This window comes from Thamnophis elegans, chromosome 2 (assembly GCF_009769535.1).
Source record: "Thamnophis elegans isolate rThaEle1 chromosome 2, rThaEle1.pri, whole genome shotgun sequence".
Taxonomy (NCBI): domain Eukaryota; kingdom Metazoa; phylum Chordata; class Lepidosauria; order Squamata; family Colubridae; genus Thamnophis; species Thamnophis elegans.
This window is the reverse complement of record NC_045542.1, coordinates 36,741,394-36,753,362: the sequence shown is the minus strand read 5'-3', so window position 1 is coordinate 36,753,362 and position 11,969 is coordinate 36,741,394. Positions and strand designations below refer to the sequence as shown.

At 46.1% G+C, this 11,969-nt stretch overlaps 1 protein-coding gene across 2 annotated transcripts; it reads left to right on the top strand.

Moving 5' to 3' along the window:
- On the top strand, positions 1–11,389 carry LOC116502883 (zinc finger and SCAN domain-containing protein 31-like). 2 transcript variants are annotated; one of them, XM_032208870.1, is made up of 5 exons: positions 1–184; positions 3,056–3,205; positions 4,604–5,625; positions 8,012–8,135; positions 9,364–11,389. In XM_032208870.1, exons 3-5 carry the CDS (start codon positions 4,939–4,941, stop codon positions 10,356–10,358), a joined length of 1,806 nt encoding a protein of 601 aa, XP_032064761.1. In that variant the 5' UTR covers positions 1–184; positions 3,056–3,205; positions 4,604–4,938; the 3' UTR covers positions 10,359–11,389. The 2 variants fall into 2 exon arrangements, with proteins under 2 accessions (XP_032064761.1, XP_032064760.1); XM_032208869.1 differs by having other exon boundaries at positions 3,051–3,205.
- Positions 11,390–11,969: the final 580 nt, after the last annotated feature.

Here is an 11,969-nt window from a genome sequence, read left to right as displayed (position 1 = left end):
TGAGCGAGAGCTAAACCCTGGAGAGGCCCAGGAAGCCGAGAGGGGGGATGCGGTAGCCAAGGGTCCATCCTGCTCCGCCCTGGATTAAAAGCCTTGGCATCTGAACGTTATGAAGGGGTGGCGGGATTGTCTGCGGGGCTCGAGATCTCGGGGGTCCGCGTGGAGGCAGGAGTTGTGGGGAGCGGTAAGTTTAAGGGGCAGCCGGGCGAAGGGAAGCCGATGCATCTGCAAGGGCGGGAACGGGGGGGGGGGGGTGCGAATCAGGCGGAGTCCAAAAACAAAATCTGGGTGGGGAGAGGAGGGACGGGAGGGGAGGGGGCTTTGTCGCTGACTTCTGTAGAGTTTTTTGGGGGGACGTCCCCCGCCTCTTTGTGAAGTTAGGCGGCGGAGCCGCGGAGTCCTGAGAGCGGTGAGCAGGGTGACGCTTTTGCGGCCCTTCGACGGAACCCCTTCGCTTCCTTTGTCCAGTTCGACTAGTTCGTCACTGGCCCTCCTACAGCCATACGGAAGGAAGGAAGGGAGGGAGATAAACGGGAAAGACAGGAGATGAAGGAAGGAAGGAAAGAAGGAAGGAACGAAGGAAGATAAACGAGAAAGACAGGAGATGAGAAAGGGAGATATATGAGGAAGGTAGGAAGGAAAGATAGAAATGTGGAAAGAAAGGAATGAGATAAATGAGGAAGGAAGGAGATAAATGAAAGAAGGAGATAAATGTGGAAGGAAGGAAGGAAGGAGATAAATATGGAAAGGAAGGAGAGAAATAAAGGAAGAAGAAAAGAAGAAGGGAGGAAATAGATGAGGAAGGAAGGAGAGAAATGGGAAGAAGGAAGGAGAGAAATGTGGAAAGAAGAAAGAAATGAAGGAAGAAGAGAGGAAGAAAATGAAGGGAGGAAGGAAGGAGATAGATAGGAGGAAGGAAGGAGCATGGGCTTCACTTCTTCCTTCTCTTCTTTTTTGACAACAACAAAATGTCAGACTTTTGCTTTGTGTTTTATGGTGAAGAAAGGAAGGGGGAACTTTCCCTGTGTCTTGTTAATCAGGACTGAATAATGGCACAGGATTTGGAGAGCGGGGAGTTTGTCCCATCAGGCCATTTTTTTCCCCATCCAAAGTTCTCTAGCTTCCCAGAGGAGAAAAAATCAATCAGACTTCGTAATTGAGAGAGGGAAGGAGAGAGAAAATAGAGATGGAGCATCACAGGATCCGATAAAAATCCTGCCCCCCCCCATCTCTCCAACTGACTTTTCCCATTTTCTAATACCTGTGTAGATTGAGGGGTGTCAGAGGGGAGTGATGCATGATGGGGGGGGGTTAGCCCCCTAAACAGAAGGATTTTAAGGGCTCTGTGAACTTAGCCTTCGCTTGGTGTCTTCTTCAGTTAACATACCTCTGTAGTTTTTTTTAGTCTATTATAGCTTACCCATTCCTAAATAAGGAAACCACAAACACCAGGGAAATATTTAGGCAACACTCATCAGCACACATCTGATGGCTCCAAGAAATAAATTCTCCAAGTGATAAAGTATTGATTAAGAATATTTGATATTTGTCCCCCCCCCCCAACATATGCACATTGTCATAAGTGGAAGGGGAGAGCATATATCTGTGCATTTGATCAGCCCATCACTTCTCCTGTGTTGCTCTCAGAAAATAATAAGAATAATTAGCTGATAACCTGATGCTGTCCTGGTATTTATTTATCCCTCCTTCCATAATGTTGGATTTTTCCCCTTACTAGAGGGAGCCCCCTTGTGGAGTACTGTGAAGCCATTACCATGGCAACTCCACAGCACTGTAAGTAGAAGCCATGTTAAGGCAGTACAGTAGAAGCCATTTAAGGCACAACAGACTGTATATCTTAACAGAACACACACACCGAGGGGTGTTAGAGGTGTCTTACCCCCCCCAGTATTTGTTTCCAGAGAGTAAGTCATCTATGTACCAAGTTTGGTTGAAATTGCTCAAGGCGTTCCAGAGTTATGCTGGAACACACACATACAGCCATTTAGATAGACAGACAGACAGATAAAGTACAAATGGCCTAACATGGGGCTTGTCTCTTGGTGATACTTATAATAAAGCGCAATAAAGGCTCCCTAAAATGTGAGCACCCAGCTATTTTTCAAAGACAAAATGTGTAAACAGTGTTCAGATGGCCTCCCTTTCACTAAATCTTGAAAGGTTGCTGATTCTGGGGTGTTTTCATCCCAATTGACACCTTGCAGAACCATTGATGCTTCAGGGTCCATAAGCCTTAGCCAGCACGGCTGTGGCTAGAAGGTACTGGAGCTGATGTGTCAAAACTTTTGGGAAGCACTGGATTGAAGGAGGCCTGTGCTGTCAGCCTTGAGTAGTAGATGTTCAAAGGGTTTAGAAAGAGAAGGGATGGAGTTTTATCTTTCCCTTGTTCCCTGAGCCTTTTTACTAAAAATAACAGCCAGGAAAACTTTGTGGGCCATGTCATAGTAGAAAGAGCATGAAGCAGCAGTGGGTTGCACATTTTGTTACTACCGGTTCGCCCCATGTGTGCCTGCCTGCTTCATGCACATTCTGCTCATGCGCCCGGCCTTCTGGGCATGCACTTTGCTCACACATACGCCTTCTGCCTCAAAAACATGCCTAAATAGGATGGCATAGAGCTTGGGTGGATGGGCAGGCCCACCCGCGATTTCCGCTACCAGTTCGGGTGAACCGTTCCGAACAGGCTGAATACCACCTCTGGCCTGAAGGCAGAAGAAGAAGCAATGGATGGAAACTTATCAAAGAGAGATCCAATTTAGGACTAAGAAGAAATTTTCTGACAATGAGAATGACTTGCCTCCAGAAGTTGTGGGTGCTCCACCACTGGAGGTTTTTAAGAAGAGACTGGACAGCCCTTTGTCTCAAGTGGGATAGGGTCTCCTGTTTGACCAGGGGGCTTGGACTCCAAGTCTTCTGTTATTCTGTTTACAGAGCTGGTCTCAAACTCTTAGATAACTAATTAGGTGTGAAAGCCTTATCAGAAATGACAGAAACCACTCATAGTGTTTCACTCTCTTTGGTTATCAAAGCACAGGGTCTGACCAGAATATTTGATGAAAATGTCACTTGAAAATATCATATGCTTTTCTGAAAACTGAAGGAAAGATACATCGTACTGATGAAAGAAATGTCCTTCCCACAGTACATAGATGGAGAGCTGTAAATCTGCTTGTACAGGAGAAAGGTAGGACTGTTACACGGATGCATAAATTCAATGAAATTAAGGTGTTCCTTATTCTCAGCCCAAAATTGACATCTTCTGGCAGAAACTGTGTCACTCCTGGTGACCACCTGGGCTAGTCCCTGCACTTGTATTAGCCAGATTTCAGAAGTGGTTTGCCCTTGGCTGCTTCCTAGGGCTGAAATGGAATGGCTGGTCCAAGGTCACTCAACTGGCTTTTGGCTAAGGCAGGACCAAAAATCCCAGTCTCCTGGTTGTCAAATGGGCCAAAATTCACTTAAAAACCATCTTGCTTAGCAACATAAATGTTGGGCTCAGTTATGATCGTAAGTCGAGGACTATCTATATATGCAGTATGTCAGGAGATATTCCTCAATTAATGAACATAACTGGGATTAGAAACTGCATCTCTAACCACCAGCACGGTCATAAACCAGAAAAATCATGTGACTGTAGTGGTTTATGCTGGCAGTTGTCGTTATGGGTCATGAAGTGAATGAATAACAGTTGTTGAGTCATATCACTTGATCACAACTTGTGACTTCCTGCTGTTTTCCCCATTGACTCTGCTTGACAGAAGCCATCAGCAAAGGTCACAAAATGGTGACCATGGGATTCTGCAATCCTTTTGATTCTGCATAATTATATGTATATTATATAATATATAATATGATGATATGTCATGTATATCTGTGTGTGTGTGCCATATGGCCTAGAGCAGTGATGGCAAACCTTTTTCTTATGGCGTGCCAAAACTGTGTGTGTGTGCAGTGCCTACACTGATTCAATCCTTCCCCGCACATATGCGCACCCCCCCACCAGGCTCCAGGGCTTTCCTGAAGCCTGGGGAGAGTGAAAACGGTTTTCAGAGGGCCGTGGAAGGCCGTTTTCGCCCTCCCCAGGCTTTAGGAAAGCCTCCGAAGACTCTGGAGGGTGAAAAACAGGTCCAACAGGGCAACCTGAAGTTCAGGAACAAACTTCTGGTTGGCCCATTGGGGCCATTTTTCATCCTCCACAGCTTCCGGAGGCTTTCCTGAAGCCTGGGGAGGGTGAAAACAGCCTCCCACAGCCTTCCGGAAAACAAAAAAATCAGTCTGGCCAGCGTACCCATGTGCACCAGAGCTGATGACTGGCATGCCAGCAAATATGGCCCTGCGTGCCACCTGTGGCGTGGGTGCCATAAGTTCGCCATTACAGGCCTAGACTCTGCCATATTTAAATACTGTCGGTCAGTTTGTTCAAGAGAAGGTCCTGAAATGAATGATCAACCATCCTCAATTTCACCTGTCCCAATTTTTTTTAAAGAAGAAACTCAAAAGATTTATGTACACAGTCCCAAGCTCTTTGGGGAAAAAGAGGAGACAAATTTATAAAAGGTGTTTTATGTCTGTTTCTTTCCAGGAAGAAGCTCCAGATAATTGGACTAGAACTCTGAGCTGGTCACCGATAGGCCTTCGCTCCTGGCATCAAGCCCACAGTTGTGTGGAGTTGTTTTTTTTAGCGCCCTTTGGGTGGATTCAATAGCACAGGAGGGCAAGGGCATGAAAATAGAGGAGGCTCCCAAAATAGCAAGACAATAATGGGGGTTAGGGGGTGGGGGAAGGGATAAGCATGGATTTGGAAATATCCCCAGCAAGATAAAATACCTGATTTGAGTACATAGGTGTGTGACAAACTAAGTGTGTGAGGTAGAGGTTCAGGCAACATTTGACAAGGAGGTGTGCCTGGTACAGAAAATGGAGAAGGTGCCGGCAGGGCTGGGATCAACAGAGGCATCAGAACAAGCAGGGAGGGAGCGTTTTGCTATTCAGCCAAGGATCAGATGGGAACTACCCCATGGAGCAATGTTACAGCCAGAGAACATGCCTACCCAGTGGTGGGAATACCTGAAGGCTCTTCCTTCTCCGGCCATGGTATGGGGCAGCCCAGGCCTCCCAGATATGACTTCTTGGGATGACTTGATCACTTTTGAGAGAGTGTTTGGAGTCTGTCAGTGGCCCAGAGGTGACGGGGTGACCAGGCTGAAGCCGGCATTCAGGGCAGAAGGCCAGCAAGCGCTGAGCGGCAAGAGCGCTCGAGGCAAAAAAGCCTGTGGGAAAGTCAAGGCCATCTTCCTGCACGAAAACTTGCCCAGCACGGAGCTACACCGCCTGCGCTTCAGGCAATTCTGTTACCAGGAAGCCGAGGGGCCTCGGGAGGTCTGTGGCCGCCTGCGGGAACTCTGCCATTGCTGGCTGGAGCCAGAGCGCCGCACCAAAGAGCAAATTGTCGAGCTGCTGATTTTAGAGCAGTTCTTGACCGTCTTGCCTCAGGACATCCAGAACCAGGTCAGGGAACGTAGCCCAGAGACCTGTGCCCAAGCAGTGGCCCTGGCCGAAGGCTTCATTTTGCGGCAGCAAGAAGAGAAGCAGCAGGAGGTGCAGGTGAGGCCTATTTGTTACAGGACAAGCAGTAGGCAAGGTGCGGCTTCAGACCTGGCCCCCTTCTCTCTCTTCCTATGACCTCAGATGCTACGGTTAGAACATGTCCATGTCAGGCTAGGAAATTGACGGCACTTCTCTTAGGGTGGAATTATGGCTCCTGTCAGTCCCGGATTAAGAGACCAATGCTGAAGGATGGTTGACCTCTACTCAGTCCGTTCACCTTTTTGTTTAAAAACGTGCAGTAATGGCCAGTGGTGGGATTCAAATAATTGAACAACCGGTTCTCTGCCCTAATGACTTCTTCCAACAGCCAGTTCACCAACTGCTCAGAAAGTGAACAGCCGGTTCTCCCGAAGTGGTGCGAACTGGCTGAATCCCACCACTGGTAACGGCTACTATTGCCTGCATAAACTAGCAGCAAGCAAACCTGTTCATCTCTTTAGTCACCTGATGTGAATAAAGAGAAAAGAAGTTGTTAGATTGGGTGAATGGATGAAACAGACTCAGTGTTAAACAACAGCTTTTTTTTAGATAACTATTTAGAAATCCAGCACTGGCCTGTCTGACAGCTAGCCTTTTTATAGGGAGCTGTCAGACAGCTCGGCCAATCGGCTTGGAGTATTTTCCCGCCAGAATGGAGGACCTTGGTGGAGCCTACCATTTGGCTATCAGAATGTAACAGAAGTGATCCCCATTAATGAAAAAGGCCCTTTTCTTTCCTATTTGACTAGTTTTCATCTTTTGAAGCCTCAGTTTTCCAAAACAGGCTGCAAAAGTTGGAACGCTGAGAAAAAGCAAAATGGAAAATATAATTTGTCCAATAACAGGTAGTCCTAGACTTACAACAGTTCCTTTAGTGACTATTCAAAGTTACAATGGCACTGAAAAAAAATGATATGACCATTTTTATCATGACTGTTGTAGCACCTCCATGGTCACATGATCAAAACTCAGATGCTCGGCAACTGGTTCATCTTTATGACGGTTGAAGCATCCTGGGGTCATATGATCCACTTTGGTGACCTTCCAACAAGCAAAGTCAGTGTGGAATTCAGATTTACTCAACAAGCATGTTACTAACTTAGCAAATGCAATGCTTCACTTAACAACTGTGGCAAGAAAAGTCGTAAAATGAGACAAAACCCACTTAACCAATGTTTCACTTAAGAACATAAATTTGGGGCTCAATTGTGGTCATAACTCAAGGACTACCTGTATTAGCTTCTGATGTTACCGAAGTAGCAATAAAGAAAGAATTTTGCTGTTTTTTCTGATGGCCTCAAAATGCTCCTTATTGGGGCATGGCCTGATGGGGCAGACAGCCCAGTGCTCCTACAAACACATCACTATTGGGGCTCCCTCATGCTCATAGGGCTAAAGAGGAGTCAGCAATGTTGGCCCTCCATCTTTGGTGGAGTTCAACTTCCATCTTCCCCCACTAGTGGCAAATATTCTACCAGGTTGGAAGGAAAACTGAAATTTAAGAAATCTGGAAGGCTTATTCATTTCCCGCCCCAAACTACTGAGAAAGTCCCCCAATTCTGCTTCCAAATGCTTTCTGCAGTTGTAACATTACGTATACATTTCATTCTAAAAATATATAAATGGTTGCAGAAGTGGAAGTTCCATCCTTCAACATGGAGAGAGAACATTTCTACCAAATAAATGGAGCATAATAATATTATTGTTAGGTAAATTCAGGTCATAATGAAAGACACTTTACTTGAAATCTGAAGATGCTTAAATGATGAAGGGGAGTGAAATATAAAGTTTCACTATTTCCACTAAATGTTGTTGAAATATATTTATTGTTCTTTCATCTAGTTTTGTTTATAAGGTTTCATTTTTTATCATTAGCTGCTTATCACTCTTTTATGTTTGCTGTTTCTATTTCCATCTTCAGGGAAACCTACCAAGGAGGAAAAAAATAGTTGTGCACAATAGTTTGGTGATATTGGAAGTTATTTACCTTGGGATCACACAATATTCTGATTCCTAAGACATGATTTGCAACATAGAATGGATGGTTTAATGTACACAATACAATAACCCAAACCAAACAAATCACATTATGGCACACAGAGATTGTGTTTAATCCTGCCAGCCATTCTCCCCCTCGATCAGTAAAACTTGGGTGCTGGGAAAATGCTATCATCTCTTAGACTCCTCTTGCCCTGGTTAAAATAGCCCATAATACATATAAAATGCAGTTGTATTCCAATTTGATTGGCAGGGATTGTTTTTTTAGAAGCTTGCATAGTATTCTTTTTAAACCTCAATAGCTGAGATCAGCTGCCCAACTCCTTGAACCCATGTATCCTGTCTACAGTCCAGTACACCTTCAACCATCATGGTTCTATGAACTTAACCTTCATTGTTATTTCAGGGGACTCGATCGTCTCAAGATGTGGCTGTGGATTTTTCAAAAGCACGGAAAGTGTCAGTGGAGGTCAGGCAGCAGCAATCGGGCACCCGGAGAAGGAGGGGGGATATTGTTAACCTCTCAATGGGTAAGGACATTTTTAGCCTCAGGTTGCAATTTGCTGCTTTTGAATAGCTATGAATTGATGTCTTCATGGAGCACATGGCATTTTTAGGACAATATGCTGTAGGAAGGATGGGGTGGGAACTGTACTAACCGAATAAGAGCTGGAAGGGACTTTGAAGGTCTTTTAGACCAGGGGTCCCCAATCCCTGGGCCGTGGCCAGCTAGTGGATCTTGAGTCTTTTGGAATCAGGCCGTGGAAGTGGTGGGTGAGCGCACGGACCCCATTTGTGTGAGCGCAGGTGCACATGCCCACCACTGGCACAAATGGAGCGACGTTTGTGCTTGTCTACCACATTCATGTAACCATCTTTCTCCCCTACTGGACTGCAAAGCCGAAAAGGTTGGGGAATTTATTCTAGTTCAACCCCCTGCTCAGTTAGGAAACCCTATACCAAAATATTATATCAAAATATTAAAAGCATAAGAACAGCATATAAAATTTAAAAGGGGCAAGGAATGTTCAACATGAAATTAAAAGGCAGCATGAAAGGGCGTTCAGGATAGCTAACTAGCCCCACGACTGCCTGCCCCCTCTGCTCCACAAGTAAGGGTGCAAAGCCATGTTTTCATATCTTTAGGGAAGCTCAGGAGAATGGGGGCTGTCTCACATCTGGGGGAAGAGTGTTCCATAGAGGTGGGGGGCAATGGCAGAGAAGACTCTCTTCCTGGATCCCGCCAGTGGAAATTCTTTAACAAATGGGATCCGCAATGTACCTTCCCTGCCTGATTTGGTGGGAGGGACTGATGTAATGGGATGAAGGTGGTTCTGTAGATAATCTGGCCCCATGCCATGCTGGACTTTAAACACCTTGAACTGGAGAACAAGATTATTTAGAAAAGCACCTATAATGGTTAGGATTGTTGTTGTTAATTGCGAAGCCGTATCCGACCAATCGTGAGCCCATGGACAACATTCCGCCTTCCTGCCCTCTAACTTCCTCTGGAGTCCATTTAAGCTCACACTGACTGCTTCAGTGACTCCATCCAGCCACCTCATTCTCTGTCGTCCCCTTCTTCTTTTGCCCTCAAACTTCCCCAACATTAGGTTCTTCTCCAGTGAGTTCTTCCTTCTCATTAGGTGGCCAAATTATTTGAAGGGTTTAGGGTTAACCCTAACCCTATGAGGTGTGTACCTCCTCCTTAACCATGATCTGTGGGGCTGCATTGTGATCATCTTTGTCTCCTTACAGGTGTCAATCTAGCTAGCAAGCTGGAACAGCAGCATCTGGAGTGCAAGGAAAAGGGGAGTGTGGCAGCCCATCCAGTCTCAGGGGGAACCCAAAGAAGAGAGAAAAGCCATGTATGTATCGAATGTGGCAAAAGCTTCACTCGCCCTTCAGATCTGGCAAAACACCTGAACGTTCACACAGGCGAAAGGCCCTACCTTTGTGTCGAGTGTGGGAAAAGCTTTAGCCAGCTTTCCCACCTCACAAGGCATCAGAAAATCCACTCGGGGGAGAAGCCTCACATTTGTTCTGAGTGTGGAGATACCTTCAGCCAACGAGCATATCTTGTCAGCCATCAGAGGAGTCACTCAGGAGAGCAGCCCTACCACTGTTCCTATTGCCAGAAATGCTTCAGCCACCAGTCGGCCCTGAAGATCCACGAGCGGAACCACATGGGCCAGAAGCCCTACGCCTGCACTGACTGTGGGAAACGGTTTGTGTCCTCCTCTTCCCTCACGACACACAGAAGGATCCACACGGGAGAAAAACCCCACGCCTGTGGGGTGTGTGGGAAAAGGTTCATCCAACACTCCAACCTGGTCTCCCACCAGCGAACGCACTCGGGGGAGAAGCCCTTCTGCTGTAAGGTATGCAGCAGGAAGTTTGCCTACCCTTCGGATCTTACCCGGCACCAAAAAATCCACACAGGAGAGAAACCTTACGCCTGTGATGAGTGTGACAGAAGATTCACCAGGCTGTCTGATCTCATTACACACCAACGTATCCATACGGGAGAAAAACCGTACCGCTGCCTTGAGTGTGGGAGAAGATTCAGGCAGAGGGGCGTGCTGGTGAAACACCAGAGGTGCCATTCAAAAGAAAATCCAAAAGGAAGTGAGGCTCTCCAGACCACGGAGTCCCAAGCTAAAAGTCCATTCAAAACTCATGAGGTAAAACTGGTGAAAGAACTGGGAGATCAGGAGGAGGAACCCAGCTTGAGTCTCTCTCCCAGCCCCTGATGCTCCTCACTCTTATACTGCTGCTTACAGAGGGATCAATCATTCTATAGGATAAAGAAACAACTCCTTTTTCTATTCCTCTACTACTGACTAGGAAGTGGACATGAAGGTTGACGATGACACAACAACAGCGTAATGAAGCTCATCGTGCTCTCTGTTTGTGTTTTTATAAATAACACTCCAAAAAGAGAAGGGGCATTTATAGATGGAATTATAACTTCAGGAGAGAAAAAGCAGGAAGATTATATGGCTGGTTTTCCTTTATCTGCAAACAGTAATTGTTTGAAGCAGCTTAAATAATGCAGATGACTCTGTGCAGCAGTTGGAGTAAACCATTTCCAAGTAATTAACTGTCCTTTGCTAGCCAGGTAAAAGAGGAATAGTTCTCTTTTCAGAAAGAATAGCTTCCGAACAACTCAAATGAGACAGAAACTTGACATAATTAGTATGTTCAAGGCTTGGTTAGGACAATAATTGCTTTTACTCTATATGGTGATTTAAATGCAGTTTTTCTCTGCCTAGGAAATATCAGGAAGAAACTGGAAAAGCAGACAGATCATCATAAGGTCAGCAGGCCTCAGCCAATATAGAGGAGCACTGCTGGGATAATGGTATGAGCTGGTAATCTTTCTAGATTGGCAACTATGATAGCTATGTGTCAGTTTCTACTTCTTTATATTAAAACCGAAGCAGCTGTCAGTCCTTCTGGGATACTGGATGTCATCCTCTCATTTCTGCCCTAGCTCATCTCCAGTAGAATTTGAAGGATGAGAATGTGATAAGGATAAGATTTTTTATCAGGTTGGGCCACTGATGGCTAACCTTTTTGCCATTGTGTACCAAACGCAGGGGGAGCACGGGGGGGGGGGGTCGTGCGCGGGTGTGCCCACACCCATAATTCTAAGTGCATGACCCCCTGCGCATGCATGGTTGATCCCAGCCTCCCTCCGCTTTTGGCGCGCGATGGTCCCTTTTTTCACCCTCCCCAGGCCCCAGAGGCTTTCTAGGAGCCTGGGGAGGACGAAAATAGCCTCCCCTCCACCACGGGCCCTCTGGAGGCTTCAGGAGGTTTCCCTGAAGCCTCCGGAGGGTGAAAAACAGCCCTACAAGCAACCCAGAAGTCCATTCCTGAACTTCTAGTTTGCGCATTGGGTTGTTTTTCTTTCTCTGGAGGCGGCCAAAAATGAACGCTGAAGTCACCTGGCCAGCACGCGCATATGCTCTGGAGTTGACAGGGCAACGCCTTGTGTGCCCTAACAAATGGCTCTGCGTGCCACCTTTGGCATGTGTGCCATAGGTTTGCCATCATGGATCTAGCCTAAATGGCTACATATCTTTAAGAGGTCAGAAAAGGCAACTTTCCCAGCTTGTGACTAGAAATTCTTGAAAGAAGCTTTTGTAATCATGTCAGTTGTGGACTGTACCATTAACTCTAGTATGTCTTCCGAGTTACACTACCTAAAGTTTTATTCTGAGATTCATTTGTATAAATTATGGCACGCAGGCAACTCCCCAAAGTATGGAACTTCATTGTTTGTTCCACGCTTGCATACAATCTGACGGATATGATCCAGGCAACAAACATACCTCCCAGTTATAATATTTAATGAA

What these genes read in the sequence shown, in the direction of transcription:
- LOC116502883 (XM_032208870.1), top strand. Translation starts at nt 4,939, where the DNA reads ATGGAGAAGGTGCCGGCAGGGCTGGGATCAACAGAGGCATCAGAACAA. An exon ending in AGAAGCAGCAGGAGGTGCAG is followed by an intron (nt 5,626 to 8,011) that starts GTGAGGCCTATT and finishes TTGTTATTTCAG; the next exon opens with GGGACTCGATCGTCTCAAGA. An exon ending in TATTGTTAACCTCTCAATGG is followed by an intron (nt 8,136 to 9,363) that starts GTAAGGACATTT and finishes GTCTCCTTACAG; the next exon opens with GTGTCAATCTAGCTAGCAAG.